The following is a 19428-nucleotide window of genomic DNA, read 5'->3' as shown; positions in this document are numbered from 1 at the left end:
AATATGAATTGTTCAGTCAGGGTTTTGGAGCTTGTGAGTTTTATCAATGCACATAAATTGTGTCTGTTTGCAGGAGGTATGCACCAAATAACAGGACAAATGCCACCTTTCTTGTATTGACATACATTATCCACTTTAGAACCTTTTGTGTATAATGTTGATAAATGAGGGACCTTGAATTCTTTTTTTTCCCCATGTACTGAATGATAAAATTCAGGTAATGGTATTTTTCATTTTTCATAAAAATGCAAATGTAGCATTTTGAAACTATTTGAGATAAAGCCGTTCTATATAATGAAAAGTCCAGTTAATTCTCTGATATCTGGACTCTATATTCACCAATCTGCCTCGACATTAAAACCACCTTTTTTGTATTGTCTCAGTTCTCGTGCCACCAAAGCTCTGATGTTTCAGGGCAGGAATGGACATTGGGCCAGACCCATGGCTGTCCTCTGGTATCTGGCACCAGAATGCAGCGGATCATTTAGGTACTGTGGGCTGTGGAGGGGGACCTCTGCGGATCAGGCTAGTCTTGGCTCATCCGACAGATGCTTAATTGAATTAGAATCAACACCTTTAATTCTTTGTTAATATTCTTTGATCTGTTCCTGAGCAGTATTCGTGTTGTGGTGGGTACAATGTCCTACTGAGGGAGGCTTCTGCCATCGGGGAGTGCAGTTGCTGCAGTATGTTGGGATGTGTTTGGTTTGCAAAAAATATTTATGTGGGTACAACTCACCAAAGTTACATCAACGTGAATTCCTGGATTTAAGGACTCCAACCAGAAAACTGAAAATAAGGTGATCGGTAGTTTTCGTATTGTGGCTTCTGTGTACTTTTTTACTGTTCCTTTGTCAGCTTCTTTTGATCACTGTCTCTTTACCTGTCTGTGTACCCGCACCCTCTTTCTATTTCCTGCGTTTCTATACACTGACCTGACTGCAGCTCTCAGCTTAGTACCACACAACTGATTGCACATGCCCAACAATGAAATAAATGGGGAGTTATTTTCTATACAATGCTTGTGTCTTTATTTCTTCGCCTGCTCCCTGTCGCTTGAGCCTGATTGAATGCCAGCATGTGTTGCAACCAAAATCACTGTCATCACAGGTTAATCTTGTGTAGTGTGTTAAATCAAGCTCAAAGAGACAACGTGCGGCTGTCATACTTCAAAATCAATGAAACTCACAGAAGATCGAGGTCATTTGTGATTTCACAGAGAGAAGTGGGATTCTTTTTCATCCCCAATCAACATGATTTCTGCCCACTTCTCGGTCCAATATTGACCAGATTTTCTCTGAATTTTTCCCACACTTGATACGATGGCATACAAAAAAAGACAACCCATTTTGTCACTATTAGTGACACTGAACAGCCACAGATTTGCAAACATTTATATCTAACCTGTTTCAAGAACTAGGACAAACAGTAATGAATCCATTAACTATTTACAGCAGTTTAAACAGCACAACCAGATGACTACAGGCCGAATAAGAAGAGAAAAAATAAATAAATAGATAGAGAGTGCTGACAGACACCGACAGCAGGTCAAAGGATAAAGATTTAATTTTCTGCCCGAGTTCCTGTTAACAAGACTCTGTTAAACAAGGTCTTGTCAGTGGGGTGTTGGTTCTGCCGATTCCACCTGACATCAACAGGACCCTGCATTTCATCTCTCTGAGCTGAGTGGTAGAGTAGACTTCATTAAAAACATCTCCTCCCCTATACATCTGAAAAGAAAATGACCAATTTGCTCGCTGTATAAGATGGCTCTTAAGTATGGAAGAACCCTGTCCAGGTTACTCGGTGGGATTTACGTACCTCTACGGCATCCATTCTCTCACAGCAACCGTTTCTTTATTTTTTTTAAATTAAGTAGCACAGTGGTTGGTGTAATTATCCAAGGACAAGATGTAGTAATAAAGAACTCTTAAGAATCAAAGATAATTAGTCAAGCTGAATGCTCCGACTTTCTAATGTGCCCGATTAAAAAAGCTAGCTGAGAAATGCTCAGATTTTATATGCAGGCAAAAAAGTCAACCCACACTGATGTCAAGCAGCACGGGTCAAACCTGTGACCTGGCTATATTTATACATGCACTGACTTAAATATTTAACAGGTGTTTCCTGGAGATGGAGAGGCATGAATTTTAATTACATATGAATAATGGAGTCCCAATCTGCTGTCTCTTTATAGCTCAAAGGTAACACAAAATCCCTGGCCATGTAATTCATGAGGCTGCAACATGCATCGCCGGTACAACAGGTGAATGACAATCACTGAAAGCTAGAGCTGAGAACAGATTTGGTTATTCAAAAGAAAGCCGCCATTGGCATTTGCCAGTATGTCAAGTTTGGATGAAAAGTGAAAGCCAACAATCACACGCTGCATGTAACTATGCTGAGGATGGCCATCTCATCAGGTTCAGCAGCCCCACCGCGTGCAAAGATAGAAGTGACAGAAAAAAAGAGTAAATCTGGAAAATTTTATATCAAGAGGAATTGTGAATGAATAAAAGTGAAACTATAAAGAGGAATAAATAAAAACAGATGTTTAATCATTTATTCCTCATAATTCTTCCTGCTTTCGAAAGTTTTTTTCTTCTTTGTTGCTTTTACTGTTGCTTCTGTAATGTCTCTTTTGCTTTTCTTGCTTCCATAATTGCTTTTTCAGTTCTGTATTGGTGTTACGCTACTTTTGGTTTGATTTGCCTTTGTTAGTGTTCTTCCTTTTCCCCATCTCCGAAATGCTTTCAACATTTCCCTGCGGTGCGTGCTACTCATAAAAGTTTGAATGCAGTTGCCAGCTCCTGGTGTCAAATCTACCAACTCTAACTACCATGCAAGCAACCATCAAAGATCACAGGAGATGAGGCCTTCCCTCCAAATAGGTTTCTAAAAATGTGGATTTGCACCTGTACAAAATGATATACAGTGATATATTTATTGGATTATAAAAAGTCTGTATGAGGACGAAGGGCTGCTGTTACACAACAAAGTATGTTGGTTGTGTGGTTTATAGATTGGCATTATATAAAAGAATTCTTGAATGAGTGCATTTAAAGCTCCGCACTGACAGCACATTAATTCTATAACGACACCAACAAGTAGTACTAATACGAGCTTTGATTTTCTGTTCTAACTTTGCCTGAGCATTTCTAAATTAATGCTGCTGCTGGCACCATTTGTCCTGCTCCAGAAGCGGCCACATATTCCCAGACTATAACTTTACCTCATTCCTGTTTCACTTGGAAGGCTGAATTATTTAAATCAAGTCCAGCACAAGTGACTCAACACATCTGGCATTCTGTCACTGTCCCAGCTGTTTCTCCAGAACTCTCGGATTTGTCTTTGGTTTTTGTTTTTTTTGGTCAGTTCCAATCAAGCATTCGGATTCTTCCTGTTGGTGAATCTTAAATAAAAAGTATAGCCTTTGTAATTCTATGGGAGTCTTCACTGAACTGTGGATTGTGATACTTTCACAACTGTGCTCTCTTCTGCCTGACGGTGACCATGATTGCGCTAATGATCGGGGGATTTTTCTGTCATCAGCTTGTTTGCTTACGTGGTGTGACCTGTCCTGCATTTATTATTCCGACTTTCCAAACTGCTGTACTGGATATTTCCATTTACTTTTCTGTGCTTCTCAGTGTCTTCTTCAATTGTCCACCTTCAAAGTTTTCTGTATTTCTGTCATGGTCTTGTTCTTTACGTTGGTGTATGACTTCTGGCTTCAGCCGTGATCTCAACTGATTAAAAGAGTGAAATGAAGGTTGCACTTTTATATGTAAGAAAAAAAAAAGACTTCCTTTTTTGGGGAGACCTGGTCCAATAAGTTAGATTTGTTACAGTCATGCTGTTTTTAGGTTATTTTTCTCCCCCTGAAAGCTGGGCCAATGCAACACAGCTATCTCAAGGAAAATGTAACATACTGCTCCTACTCCCACTTACATCTTGATCTAAAATCCAAACTTCTTGAGTTAAGATACCAGAATTCATCAACATACTTTTGGAGGGCACTGCACATTTATGCCTACCGGTCTCCTGTCTCGTGAGGAGTTTGTTATGATATGTTGTGAAGCTGTAAATGGTGTAGCTAATGATTTCCAAATATAAATGATTCACTTTCTATAAAAGGTCAACATCACACAACCGTGTTTAATTTCTTAAAACCTTCATTAGTACAATCCCGATCCACTGCTTGGTAGAGCACAGTTTTGAGTGACTGCACTGGATCTAATGAAAGGTTTGCGGAAACGTGCCTGCCTGAGCCATCTCTACCATTTGGTTTCAGTATATATCACTAAAAGTTTATAGGCCAGAATTTTTCAAATTACTATTAACTGATAACTCGACCGCTGTTGTTGTTTTACTCGAATGCTGTTGGTTCAAAATTTGATAAATTACAAATGTGAAAACCTTGGATTTTTAAAACAGACCTTTTTTCTTTCAACATATCGATCAATGATCTGTCTTTAAACTGTCTATAAGCCGTGTAAGATCACGGACAGCTTAAATACAATCTTTAGGAGATAGCTTGTTTCTTTTTGGCTGGTAGAGAATGAGAGTGAAGACTAATTGAGTATGAAAGGAGGAGGAAAAAATACTCCCTGCACAATTAGCAATTACAGTTCTTTTTGTTCAGTGCTTTGATAGCCCTAATTGTCTTCGTATTCAGACACACCTCTTTTTTCTCAGCGCTGTCACTATAGTGATACTAATAAAACTGTCAGGTCCACTGAATTCCTTTCTCTTTTTTTCCTACTGAGTGACAAGAGCTGCTCAAAGCTACAACACAGAGCAGTGGCCACAAAGCACGGCACTGACATTGCACAGCTTATATCGTCAACAAATAAATCAAAAGGGAAAGCTGTGGAAAAACAGACTGTTAGCAGTAAGATTTAAACCAAGATAGCACTGTAGGTAAATGTTGCTAAGGTTGCCATGGTGATCCACTTGAATAAGCCTTTATTTCTGAGATGAGTGTTATCAATCCTTTAGTCTGTCAAAGAATGGATGAGGAGAAAAACAAGACTCCACCATCCAGTCTACAATTAGTTCTGACCAAATGTGAGCCATGTTCAGTTTAGAACAAAAACATCCTTTATCCTCTTTATTCACTATGTTTTAAATCATGTTACGCACAGTATTTGCATACACGACTCTGATACAGGACATCAGAGGACCAGAGCAATATAAACAATACCCCTCTTGTCAATGCTATCAACTACATTATTAACATACAGGCATATATACGTGTGTGTGTGTGCTTGTGTGTGTGTATAGGTTGCTGTTTTCATCACATTTAAAATGCTGGCAGTGTTTTTTGTCCATTATACAACTGTTAACAAAGACAAATCAGCTACTCACCGAACTTAGCTTAAGAGATGGTGGAGGCTGATGGTAGATGACATATCGATTGAAATAAAGTGCGCAGATCAACGGGGACTACACTTGAAGGTTTATCTTCAGCAAAATGAACTGACAATGTGCTTTAATCAAATCAGTTGAGGCACCAACTAAGCCAAACATGTAGCTTCATAAACTGCCAGGCATCAGGGGAATTAACCTGCCTGCCATGGAACAGCACAGCTTTAGGACGCACTATGCTGTAAGCCTCGGTTTGGTGCAGAATATGCAGAAGGTTTTAGATTGAGCTGTGTCTTTAATCAGAAATAGAAGCTTCTAAAAGACAAACCTACTGTGTGTGAGGCCAGACCTCCTGAAAACAGTGCAATTCTAGTGTAATACATGTACCTGTCAGGGAAGCTGATTGAAGTGTGGAAACAAATTTGGAATAAAGGAAACTTACTTTGACTTCTTCCTGTAGCTTGCTGAATCGAACTGTGCCATTCAGAATCCTGCTCACAAATCCTTGCTTTTCCTGATGAAGAACTGAAGCCTAGGGAGGTAGACAGGGAAGACGGAGGGTTACTGAGCTAAGAGAGGAACACAAGAAGGGCCGAACACACATTTGGATGAGGGACACAAAGGATAGTGGGAGAGTTGGAAAAAGAAAATGAGGGAAACTGCCGATTTACAGTAGTCATAGCACAAAGATGACTACCACCAACACCAATTCAGTTGATTACAACTAATGAAAAGTCAACTTTTATACCTATTTTGGATAATAATGGATCTAATAGGGCCTAATATACTCCAACCACAATGCTGCAAATAACCAATAATAAAACTTTCACCAGCAGAGGCACAAAAGCACACTCACACAGAGTTGATTTTCTATTATTGGAGTTTTCCACCATTGGCACATTTCCTAGCCCCAAAACCTAATCATAACCTAATTCTAACCCTAACCATAAAATCCCGCCAATTGGTCCCCACAAAACATGTTGTACACCACAGAAATAGTAGACTAATAGTTTTTGGACCTTATGAGTATAGAAAAGGTAAAAAGAGCAAACGCACATATAACTGTAGTCTAGTGGTCTCCTTGTTTTCATAGCTCTGATTGTTCATTCCTGTCAGAAGAGCTGCCAGCCTTGATGGCGGGTTGACAGCAATTAAAAAGGCTGCCATCTCCAACTTGACCACTCCATATCAGTAGTTGCAACACACCAATCCTTTAAGTGACTGTTATAATTGAGACAGTTGAAGGCTCACTTTGTATTGTTCTTTCTCCTGCATCACCTTTTCTTTGTATTACTATTCCTGTATTATTTGAATCTTCTTTCCAGATGTGGAGAAAAACTTTTTTAACTGTAGCTCAGTTCCAGCAACTATTTCTGTAAACCAGAACGGTGAGCCAACATGTACAACATACTACCGGGGCCCTGTCTCCTCTAAACTGATGTGTTTAATCAGTTGATCCTGAGCTTTTCTGGGAACAACCTGTAAAAATATCTGTTGCTCTAACGGCCTCTTGCTGGCACATCATACATCATCTGACCTCAACTGCACATTTGTCCATGTATCTTCCTGCTGATGTGAGGAACATGTATCCAGGATGACGGCACACGCCTCTTTGATGAATAACACATGCCACCCAAAGCACAAAAAAACCCACTGCTCCTCAGGGTTTTTTTTCTTCTTAAATAGATCACTGTCTTCAGCCAGATGTTACACAGCTGCTCCTTACTATTCATTAGCTCCTCAGTATATGTGCACGGTGCAGCTTTATCTGACATTTACCAAATTGTGTGCTTCTTTATTGCTGCAGCACATGACTCACGCCTGCCTGTAATTTTTTGTTCCGAGAGCCTGCTGGTTGTTTTTATAATCCTTTCTGCCAGCACATCTGTTACAATCTTTAGAAATGACTGCTTAAAGCTATGTGTGACCCTCACAAGCTGCTTTTTGGTGTGCATTTCAGCCTAACCACCTGTTGTTTCCTTGCTAAGTTGGTACTGCTCTCATTAGTAAAAGAGCAAAATAAAGAAAAAAAATTCCAAAATTCCAAAAATAGTTCCAATGGTTAAATGGTGTAGTTCTTTCTTCAATTGAGAATTCAGAGAAAATTTGTGGGACTAATTCAATCTAAGCAGCAGAAAATAATATGTGCGTTGATGTGTGCACGTGATCATTACAGTACAACATCTCTGTAAAAACATCAGTCGCATCAGTTGTACCATGTGTATTAGTTGGTCTCTCTCCTTGGAAATGTTCTCTGCTACAGAAATGACAGCCCCCAGGTAATGCCGAGTCTTTTCCTCCTTCAACACGCACTCTTCCCTTTGTTTTTTCAGCATACTCATCTTCCTCTCAGCCTTCCTGATCGATGGAGAGACAGCAGAGGAAGGTTAAAAACAAAAAATCAAAAATGGGGAGAAAAACATGCAGACAAAATGAAATGATTGAGATTGAAAGGGAAAAGACAAAGGTAAAAAACGAAGAGATCTGGGAATGTGGAACACGGTTTTAAGAAAAGGAAAAGTGTAGATGGAGGGGTTGAAACAAGGAAAGAGTTAACTGGATGTTATCTTGAGACAGTGCCATCTTTACAAAGGGGTGAAAACATCACTGGCTAATCCAACACCTTCTGACAGTCTTCACACTTACAGAATGAGAAACTCAACATTAATCTCAGGACAAGTCCACAGGGAGCAGAGCAAATTTCTACATTTAGAAGTAGATTTTAGAACAGCTAAGGTCCCTGATTGAAATAAATCCACCATTACAAGCCCCATTCACAAACACTAGGTCCCTTTTATTGTAAAAGAAGGGTGATTATCTTCTTATTAATTAGGGTGCATGTCCCTAGCTGTCATGCTACCAACCTTTCTGGTCACCTTGGAAGAAACCATTAACTTCAGTCTCACCTCTAGATAAACTAAATTGATTCATAACTATTTGTTGAAGTGCCTTAAAAAAGTTCTTTCCATTTTAATTAAATTAGACTTTTTACATTACACATTATTAATAGTGAGCCAGGATATGACCGTTAAAGAGCCAGTACAGCTAAAACAGATGCTATTCGATCCTGGCTGTTATAATGTGTTATAACAGTGATGATGACCTAATCACCGGGTGAGGTTAAGAGAGATTTAAATCTAGCACATTTATGTAGATGCTTGCTTGCGTGGACAAGATATTATTTTTCTCTTTTTTGAGGGGCAGGGCCCTATTCAGCAACATAGTTGTGTTCTTCTGCTACGCATCATGTTTTATGTGGGAAGTGACAGCAGACCATGTTTACAACCTGTTAGCTTGTCTGCAGAGCTCCAGCTCAGCCTTCACTGTGTTTACATCTGCAGTCAGGTTGGCTTTGTCCAGAGCCAGGCTTCTGTTCTCCTCCTGCAGACTGGACACCTTCAGAAGCAATTCGTCGATTTCACTATTATTCCTGCTCTCCTGCTGCTCCAGTTGTCTGGAAGTCGAGAGCAGTATTTACAGTATATCATAAAACAAGAACATTTAAACAAAACACTACTAAATGTTTACAGTAGCAATGTAATGTTTTTTGGTATATGCACGCCATTTAAAAAGCTCTTAGATGTGTTTGTGGAAGTATGAGTTTTCAGTTAAACCCCTGCTTTATTTTTACCATATTGGTGCGTTCATCACAATCCAGTTCCAGACTCAATTAGCAGGGGTGGCGAACCAGTTCATCATAAAGAGCCAAATAAAACCCAACATCAACTGCAAAGAGCTGCACAACATATTCCTACATATCAACAGGGATTAGTAAAAGAACACGTCGCTTGCTCAGACAGTTTTCATAAGTTCTTTGTCTTACCTTAGTGATCAGTGTTGCATAGCTTGCTGTTCTCGCCTCTCGACTTTAAAAAGGATGGAAAATGTGGCAGGTCTCCCTTTTGAAGATGAGTTTGCTGACAAATGTGAAAACACTTTGCACCAGATCAGGGAGCATTTGAAACTTCCCTTGCAGATCTAAATTGAGTTTGTTCAGATGACTCAATATGTCGACCAGAAACCCTGAATCTGAATTCCATTGGGGGTCACGGAGCTCAGGATAGTCCTTCTTTTTCTCCTCAAGAAACAATGATACTGGTTTCAAAAGTTAAAAAAAACTAGAAAGCGTGTTACGTCTTGAAAGCCATCTGACAGAGCAGTGGAGACTCAGATCACTGGGAAGGTATTCATCAGTGAGTGCGAATAAAATTCGCGATTTCTAGCACAGGTTTCATCATGTGCGCCATATTCAGCTTCTTGGATACAAGGTGCTCTTGATGGATGATGCAGTGGAATGTCCAAAAATCTGGGAAATAATCATCAGCTTTACACAACCCGCCAAGGCCATTTGGCACATAGTCATTCAGCACATAGCTGGTGCACCAGTGCAGTTAATTAAAACTACAAACTATTTTTTTCAACAACAGCCGTAAGTGTCTCTTTCAGGTCGATGCCCCGGGTCCTTTCTTTTAATGGCACAATGTCAAGCAACTCTTCTTTAATTGTGCAGTCCTCTGACACAGGCCTTATGAATACTGCCAACTGTGGCTTGTCTTGAACGTCAGTCAACTCCTCCAAAGCAATGCTGAAATATCAACATTTTTGATCATCAAGCTGCTTACCTTGTGCTTACGAATTGCCGAGCCTTTGGGGAATTCCTTCGCTGTATTGGGATGGACAGAGCAAAAATGACGCTCCAGGTTTGAGGCTTTGCAGTGAGACAGTGAAGTCTGGCAAAGTAAGCAAAACGGTCTCCCATTTCTTTCTATGAAAAAATATGACTCTTCCCGTTCGGGTAAGAATGTCATATGTTCATATTTTCGCTTTGCTTTTCGTTTTCCCGACTCAGCCATGATGATCCCGTTGTTGGCTCTACTTTAGCAGAGGTCAACCTGCGCTTATGCACGTGGAAGGCGGCGTTTCCATCTGTGCTACATTCAGCGAGTGTGGGAGATTTCTGTATTGTCACGGATCTTTAGTTTTATTGTATTAAGTATTGGGAACTGTTTTTTAAATCATATTTCAACACATTTTAAAACAATAATAATAGTAAAGAAATGAAAAGAAAAGAGCCGCAAAAGAGTCATCAAAAGGAACAAGGAGAAGCCACAGGTTCGCCACCCCTGCTTTAGGTGTTATCTTTGTTCTTCTCCTTGTTTTGTCCTGTTGTTCTATTACGAACCAATTTTAGAGTGAAATGATAATGAGCAAGAAAGAATGTGTGCAGCTCATGAAGCGTGTCAAATATTCTCCTTTTCTTGTTATGGTTTTATGAAAAGAACAACAAAAAGGAAACTCTGTAGTAGTACCTTCTGAGTTTCCCTGCAATGCTGCAGTGTTCGTCCCAGGTGATGGCATCCTTCAGACGGGCCTGCAGAAGCTGAACCTCCTTCGCATGCTTCTGCCCCTCCCGTCTGCTCTCTTCTAGGTCCTCTTGCAAATGCTGCTTTTCTGCCTCCAACAGCATCAGTTGCTTGGAGACCTTTGTTACTACAGAGACGAGGAGGAGAGGACACTTGGAGTAGAATAAACAGTTTGAATCTAAGCAGAGCAGAAACAGAAAACAAGGGCACACTTAGGAATCGTGCTAAAGGTTCCTTTAGTTTAAGACTTTTGAAATTTAAGATTTTCATTCAATTTCAGTTTATGTGATTTCTTTTTTTTTCTTTCCCTGGCCTTGGGAAAATATATTTAGAATTTTTTCTTAGTACCTTCAGATTGGTGTCTGCTGTGATTGGCCTTGGCCTTCACATGCTGAGCCTCCAGCTGATCGATCAGAACCTGATTCTCCTGCAAAACTAGAAAGGCCTGCTGCTGAAGCTGTTTACTGTGGAAAGAAACATGCAAAGGTTACATCTATAAACAAACTACCAGCAAGTCAGAGACACAAAATCATCACAAATAATCTTTATGTTAAATGCTGCAGGAAAGGTTTCTTTATGTCTTAAAAGAAAATCAATTCTGCCAGAAGACTATTGACTACATTCAGATATTTGGTCTCAATCAAACACTGAACATGAATATTTCTATGATAGATAATCATTTTCTCTCTTTCCAATGCCTCTATAAAATATAACCCACTAAAATCTACAAAACTGATGAATGTTGGGATCAAAGCAGAATATATTACTAATCCTTTTAACACAAAGCATGCTACCAACATATCCTGAGAACGTATGGTGATAAATACAGTTTTTTTCTTCCTGTTATATAACAAGTGTTGAATAAGGAACCACTTAACTGATGGTGTGTACGCAAACTGGTTTAAGGAAACAGCTCTTAGCACTTTGACCAGCCTAAGAGTTTGATTTGATACCTGTAGTTTAAAGAGAGCCCATAGCGGCTTCCAGAGGATACAAAAAGAGATCCAATTACCAAGTATGCTGTGGTTTGAAAACTGTATTGCAGAGAGATACTAACGACACAAAACTCTGACACAGACAAGTTTTGGTTGGGCTTTGAACTACTGGCACTTTAATGCACGAGGCAGATGACAGATTCTGCATTTCCCTACCATCCCTGAGTTGGATTATGACATCTGTGTACAGTCAGTTCATTGGAACAAATTCACAGCAGGCTGAAATTAAATGGGAAAGCACTTTATCTCCAGTAATTCTGATAGTACATGTGTCCAAATGTGTGAGTTCCTCAAGTTCTAGATATTTTTCGTCTGTGCACTTGACGTGGTTTTTGGAATTGAGCATAGAGATCTTTCCTCTGATATGGCATAAATCTTCAGCTTTATAACTGTTTCAATCCTTCACTCTCAAGCTGTTACTCTGCAAAGAACAAAAAACTACTTCCACATGGTGTTTTAAAGAGATGTTTTCTTCCCATATGTGTTTAATTGAAGGGTGTTTGTGAATGTAAATTACCGGGGACGGCAGGAACATGGTGGTTTAGAACATGTGTGATTGATCAACAGCTGATTAATTACTAATGTGCTTAAAACCAGCATGCACATGATAAATATCAGATTTTTTTGTTCTTATGCACTTTCAATATTGAATTTGGAAAACAGAACTATGAAACATTTAAACACAAAGTTGATAAATGAGGGCCTCCTCATTCATTCTGTCCCTGTCCTCCACTTTGTTCTCATAATCATCAACAAATAAAGAAATATGGCTGCAACCAAACGTATGTCTTCGAGTGAAGTGGTGGCGTTAATCAAAACTGGCAAGCAATTTATTGTTCAGGACTCTGTAATCTACTATTGATAAAGGCCCATGTAACACGGTCGAAATGTAAATGTGTTCAAATGCACTGAGCCTTAACAATGACTTCAAAAATCATGTTGTTTATGAGTTGATACAACTATTGTAGAGTTCAATTTAGAGGACGTCACAATGTCTCAAAGTTCTGTCATTTCTCATAAGGTCAGTGCAGTTATCCTGCTAATCAGAGCTATTTGAGTAGATTCTATGCATAATAACGAAAGAATAGTATAAAAGGACCAAAAAATATGCCAAAAAACTTCTGTATTTTCATTCTCATGCTGTAATATTTGATCTACTCAAGAGACAGACTTAAAGCCAGCAGTGATGCAAAAGAGGACAAAAGCAGCATCCAATTTACATCACCTCATGATTAAGCGTGGCGACGACCAGTGTGTGCTATAACCAGTGGACATACACTAACACACACAGACTGGATGTTTCTTCTTACCAGTCTTTCTGGGTGACAACATCCATCTTGGCAATTTCTTCACGAAGCCTCTCATTTTCTTTGATGACTTCCTCTAAACGTACGCAAAACTTCTTCGAGTCCTCCTGCAGCAGACAAACAAACATAAAAAGACATAATCATGGGGAGAAAATTGTAAGAGCTTTAAACTGGAGAAAGCAAAAAGAAATCAAAAGGAGACTATCATTGTTGACTTTGACTATGACTGGGCCCAACAGGGGTGCTTTTCTTTGCCAAAATGCCATCCTCAACGTGCACTGGATGGTGCACCACGATGGCAAAGGGGGAATGATTTCTGGGTCAAAGGAGAAGCCAGATGTCCTGATTCTGGGTTTTGTCACAGCTGATATTCTGATTTTCTTGTCCACAGTTGTTTTACTGTGTGTCAGTATTTTTTCTCCACAGCCTTGTGAAGCTCCTGATAAGTGTTATCTGTGTCTTACGCTTATTTGTAACCCTTTGTGTCCAGCCTCAGCTAGTCTCGGTCTTGTTTTTTAATTTTTTTGGAAGCCTCGACCTCCTTCCTGGAATTTGATCTCCTCACTTGGTAGCAGTAATATGCAAAAGTGGCACAAAAAAAAACACGAATGCAAAAAAAACTTTTACAAACACTTCACCTCTGTGGTTTGCAGTAGTTCATCTTTCTCATTCATCCTGTCTTCATAAGCCAGCAGCAAAGGGTTTAAATACTTCATGTCAAGCTACAAACGAGGACAAACAGAAATCATGCAGATTAACCGAAACCTCACTGCCACAAACCTTTTCCCATATGATCACCTTTTATCCCACTAGTCACAGTGAGCAGGTAATAACAAGTTAAAATCGGCTTTATTTACTTGATAGATTCAGCAGGTTTCCAGTTAATTTCCTGCTAGCTTTGCACTTGATCTTCTAAATTATTAGACCAGAAGTAATTAATTTCATAATTTCATAAGTAGTAAGCAGAATAAGTATCTGATTTCATGTAGTAAAGGCATTTCATAAAACAGATGAAAAGTGTAACCATTTTAATCTGCTGCTTCAACTCAATAGTTATTCAGTTGTCCAGACCATTTTAAGCAAGGAGACCTATTAATCTAGCTATTGACAAGCTATACTTGTTCCACAAGACAGCCATAGAATTAGTCCAATAGACGTTTTAATGTAATATCTTTCTCTTCTGTAGATACTGACCAGCCACGGAGGAGGAGAACCTGTCATTGGCAACCCACTGATTTTGGAGCTCTGCGTGACATAAAAGAAACGGTCATTCCTAAAATCTCATCTTCCACATGGAATCAGCAAATAAACAAATACATTGAAACAGGGTTCATATATAGTCTAGTATGCATGCCAACACCAAGTTTCACAGTTTAAGGCCATCGAAGAATGAGATGAATTCTTGATACATAGGAAAGTAAGTTCAGTTATTTAAAAACAGGCAAAACAGGGAGCCAAAGGTTCCAACACACATGGATACTGTATATATTCTTTATTAGTCAGTTCTAAAGATCTTTTCATATTTTTTTCCTTTATGTTTCTTGTCCAGAAGTGCCTTAGCTGTAACTAATGAGGGCTAGCAGAGGCATGCTGCTGCAGAGGAAGTGAACTGCCACTGATAAGAACAAGAGATCTCCTGATGTGAATACACAGCATGAGGTGGCCATAATCAAAACTGCACGTTGGCTTTCTTCTGCTGTGAAAAAATGTACCACAGCATGGACAGAAACAGACAGTGATGGGAAGCTCGTTTACTTCCACACATCAAATGGACGGAGGGACAAAAAGAAAACCTTATTTCACTCAGCAGGGTTCTGGATCACAGGTGGATACAGAGGTAGGAAGATAAAGTGATGATTCTACACAGACACTGTCTAAACTGACCAACGGTGATTTATTACTGGCAAGAGCGTGAACTGAGACAGGTTGATTCATAAGTGAAAAATAATCAGCTTTGGTCTGAGGTGAGTTGGTTATACAACCAGGACTACACTGAGGTCGCATAGAGTCTTATTCATTCATAATTTGTGACTTTGACTGAATTTGGTATTTAAACTCTTTGATTACTTTCTCGTCATACCTCCTGTTTGGACAGTGGTCTGAAGTGGGCTTGGTAGCGACTCAGCTCCACATTCAGACGGTGAACTGTCATTTTCAGGGCATCGTTTTCATCCACCAGCTCCTGAGCGTGTCGTCTCAAATTCTGTAGCTCTGCCTGACTGTCTGCAATCACGACAGGCAAAGAAGGTTCTAAAGATTTTCAAGATACACTAAATAATGCTGGTGTTCAGAGTAACTCACAGGTTCATTCATAAATGATAAGAAAAAAAAAACAGGATCAAAGGTCCTTTCTAAACCAGAGTTTCACTCTCCAATTTTTCTTCCTGTGTTACATCCTTAAGGTGTAATAAAGAACCCTTAACTTGCAGAAAATAACAGTAGAACTCCTGTCTTCTGCCAAACTCTCTTTTCATAATCACGTTTCTTTTGATTACTCCCTCGACTTCTCTTTGTGCTGATGAGATGCTGCGGTGCTAAAAGATCATAGCTTCATCCCCACACGACACAATTTTCCAGCTTCCACTGCTTAAGTTAACTTTCTGCCTCATTTCACTTCATCCCTTTCCTCTATAACTATTTTTTTCACTCCATCCATTAAATCCCTCCTTTATTTTCTTCACATTGTCCCTCCCGAGTAGTTCTTCAGCATTACCTTCAGGGGGCCTTGGGTCTGAGGAGGCTTGGCTGTGACTGATCTCCTGCTCCAGGCGCTGCAGTCGCTCCTCCAGTATCTTGTGTTTGTCTGTCTTTGTTTTCTTCTCCCTCCTCACCTCACTGTACATCTTGCTGGGCTCCGGAGTCGAGTGGGTGAAGCGTTTTGGGTTGTTGGTGCGGCTGGGGTGGTCAGTGTTTGGTGTGGCTGAAATAAGAGAGGTTAATATTCATCTAAACTAGATAAAATGTACAAATGTGCTAATAACTTTCAACTTAAACTAGGAACTCTTAAAACACTTTAGAATGCAAGACTACACAGACCAGTAAAGGCAACTGCCAAAAACTGTAGCGTGCTGTTATTTTTTGTCATAGTAAATTCGAAAATACAGTCACAGTCTTTGATTGTACCTATTAAAATATATTAGAGAGTGCTAATGCTGAAGCTGTCTATGGGATGGATGGATGGATGGATGGATGGATGGATGGATGGATGGATGGATGGATGGATGGATGGATGGATGGGTGGATGGATGGATGGATTATAGATTAATGGAAAAACAAACAGTGGAATCTTTTAAGTTCACTAACAGAGAGAATTACTAAAATAACACAATCATTTATTAAGTAGCCGACACGAAAACAAAAAAGATGTTTGTGTCACTTTAGCATGCACACCTACATGGCACAGCTTCCTTCCAACTTTCAGTGCTCTTCCTGATAGATGCTCTCTTTCCTGTGGCTTCAGGAGATTGGCCACTTGACTCCTCAGTGAAATCTGTAAAAAAAAAAATAAAGACACCTTTGCAAAATCAAATAACCCCATTTACAGATACCTGTAAAAGTTCATTTTAAGCTTAGATTCTAGCAGCCAGCCTGTATTTCAGTGGGGGTTAGGGGGCTGCAAAACCGAACTGTTGTACAACAATTTGCCTATTTTTCATTAGGGAGAAGTTACCTGGAGATGATACTCTTCTGCCAGGCAGAGGTGGTAGAGGTGCACAGACCTGAAGGGAGACAGGAAAAACCACCGTAGAAGCAGTCAAACAGTCACTTCTCTGCAAGGTTGAGAGACTGTTTCTGTGTCTCTATGACTACTATCAAAATGAGATGATATCTTATCAGTGTGTTCAATGCGTTGCACATTCACTTTAAAGCAGTGTGACTGAATAATGGGTCAAGGTCATAGGTCACAGTCTGTGTTGTAAACGAGGGGCAGCAAAGAAGCTGAGGAAAACCAAAATAGATTGAATGAGGAGGGTTCCAGTTTTCAACTCCAGATTTGTCATAGTTAAAAAAATGTTTTATTAAGTATTGCTTTATTTCAGTTAGGAAGCAACACACACGGATCCTGACCCAGCACTAGAGCCAGCTTGTTGGGGGACCCAGCTTGCTTTCAAGATGCCCGATCCAGGATTCTGTCGATGACGTTGAGGCCTCAGGTCCTGTTTGCATTCCATCTTTTGTTTTCATTGATGTTCATTGTAATGTGACATTCTGTGAAACTCCAATTGTGGGGCCACTACACTGGGACTTTGGTTTGGAAAGCTGTACAACCATCTTACATTATGTGTCACTTGACTGTTTTTAGCTAACTTTAACTTGCTACTGCTGTGGATAAAGCAGGTGGCAGCTTGTGTGATAGCCCAAAGAGACAACTGACGGAGGGAAATTGAGCCCACTGGGACTGTTATAGGTTAGCAACCAAAGTTTGCAGTGTACATAACAATGACATTAGAACAATATCCCAGAATTGTGTAGGAGCAGACTCTTGGGATGTAACAAGCAGGGTATTGAGAAGAAATGTCAAAAGAATCACAATTATGTTGTAGACCATGGAACAAACTTAACTATGAGTGGGCTGTTGAAAAAGAACCCACTGTTAATACTCTGCAGTCAATGCAATATCATAAATCACAATAGCAAATGCAGTTTTCAAGACTACGTGCAGGGGTGCAATAAGGCAAAAATGTGACCATCTGAACAGATACAGCCTAAGAAACAAACAACAAAACTATGTGACGTGATGTGAAAAATAAATCAAAAGCCTTATCTTTAACACCTGGATTGGTGGAGTCACTTGTCCACATTGAAGAGAAGAAAAAAATAACTTTTTCTCATTACAACTGTGCCTCCCAGTGGATCAAACTGATATCACAATCTTCATACTTGGAAAATAATCAAATATAAACAAAAAAGTATGAAACAAGTTTAAAATAGTTTCCGTCATCTGCCTTAAATTAACCAAGTCCAACAAACATTTTCAAAGCAAATATTTGAGGTTGTCTCAAGAGTAAATAAACAGGTGTAACTCACAAATATTCTCTTAATATACTTTTGATACCTTTTTACAATTAGTGTAGGAAGCATGCAGCAGCGAGGAACCTGCACACACAAGATGCAAGCTCCTTTTTTATATGCTTACCTCACTCTCTAGTGGCAGGTCATGGACAGTTTCTGACATGGTAAAATTCTTCTGTCCGTCCAGAGTTTGGTAGACATGTTCCTCCCCATCCTCCTCATTCTCCTCTTCCTCTTCTCTGTCTTCAAGCTCTCCTTCTGAGTGGTCAGGGGATGAAAGGTGTGGCTGGCTTGCCAAATCCTCTGACCATCTGTCTCTGAGGAAAGTAAGAATGTTGCAGCAGAGGAAATTACGCTGTATCTCAGAAGAGGGACGGCAGTGCAACTAGTATTTATAGTTGTTTTCCTATACTGAAAAAAATGCATTTAAAAACCGCTAAAAAATATATATTTATGAGGCTTACTACAATACAAAACAATGGACTTCTTGAGATAAATATTTGCAGTTTCAAGCCAAAGAAAAAAAATGACTACGGACATGTCACATATTTCATTGACATCTTGCAGTTACTGTTGGTGATCAGAGAATTTAGACTTTGATCCAGGTTGCAGAAGCAGCACTTTTAGACCCAGTTAATCTTGGGCCTCTTCCAGCATGACACACTGGTAGTGACAAATTAAGCTTGTGATGATAGTGCCAGGTGCACCTTGGAGTGGTTACCTGCTGTAAAGTGCAGAGCAGAAGTTTGGTTCTGACACGAAGGATTCTGATTGGTCAAGCTCAGAGAAAGACCTCGGCTGTGCAGGAGGGATGGCCCACGTCTGTCCAGTGAGTGAAGAAGACAAAATGGCTGCCGCCAAGGCCGATCTGTACAAGGAAGTACGCACTTTGTGTAAAGGAAAGGCATGAGAGTTGCATGGTATTTAGGTTTTTATGTTTCTCAAATTCAATATAAAGTGACAGACACTAGAATTAGCACAATAAACATGAAATAAGTTTGTGCAGTGATAATAAGTCATAAATAGATCATTAATGGCAACACCCCATTGTAGTGCATCGAAAAGACAATTACGCAGTTAACATTTTCAACCTGATATCAGTTAGTGATAGTCTAATACCCCATTTCCAACCAGACTGGATAGTGTAAAAGAAAGTAAACTGGTTTAAAGGATAGTAGAGTTAAAGGTCATGAAGGGAGGATGTGAGGTACCTGGGTCTCTCAGGTGAAGGGTTTGGGCTGCGTGGGGGAGGGGTACGAGGTACAGCTGCCTTGGGAGCAATAGAAGCAGCAGGGACCAAACCATGAGCTATATGCTTCTACACAACACACAGATGGGAAGTTAGAGGGACGCTTTACAACACACAGTGAGCGCAACACA

The 19428-nt window shown here is 39.8% G+C and overlaps 1 protein-coding gene across 1 annotated transcript in view; it reads right to left on the bottom strand.

Moving 5' to 3' along the window:
- The window catches only part of cep89 (centrosomal protein 89), a 45443-nt gene that overhangs the window by 25468 nt on the left and 547 nt on the right, over positions 1–19428 (bottom strand). Inside the window, exons 2-16 of the mRNA XM_072381014.1 lie at positions 19260–19366; positions 18770–18916; positions 18173–18365; positions 16706–16754; positions 16430–16525; positions 15749–15955; positions 15116–15258; positions 14230–14280; positions 13674–13757; positions 13039–13142; positions 11082–11197; positions 10680–10860; positions 8657–8824; positions 7587–7728; positions 5813–5902 (exon numbers count right to left, since the gene is read on the bottom strand). Coding sequence (XP_072237115.1) covers positions 5813–5902; positions 7587–7728; positions 8657–8824; positions 10680–10860; positions 11082–11197; positions 13039–13142; positions 13674–13757; positions 14230–14280; positions 15116–15258; positions 15749–15955; positions 16430–16525; positions 16706–16754; positions 18173–18365; positions 18770–18916; positions 19260–19366 — 1878 coding nt within the window. The remainder of the gene's footprint in view (positions 1–5812; positions 5903–7586; positions 7729–8656; positions 8825–10679; positions 10861–11081; positions 11198–13038; positions 13143–13673; positions 13758–14229; positions 14281–15115; positions 15259–15748; positions 15956–16429; positions 16526–16705; positions 16755–18172; positions 18366–18769; positions 18917–19259; positions 19367–19428) is intronic.

This window comes from Leuresthes tenuis, unplaced genomic scaffold (assembly GCF_036924035.1).
Source record: "Leuresthes tenuis unplaced genomic scaffold, fLeuTen1.0.hap1 SCAF_2, whole genome shotgun sequence".
NCBI lineage: Eukaryota > Metazoa > Chordata > Actinopteri > Atheriniformes > Atherinopsidae > Leuresthes > Leuresthes tenuis.
This window is presented reverse-complemented; position numbering and strand designations above follow the sequence as displayed.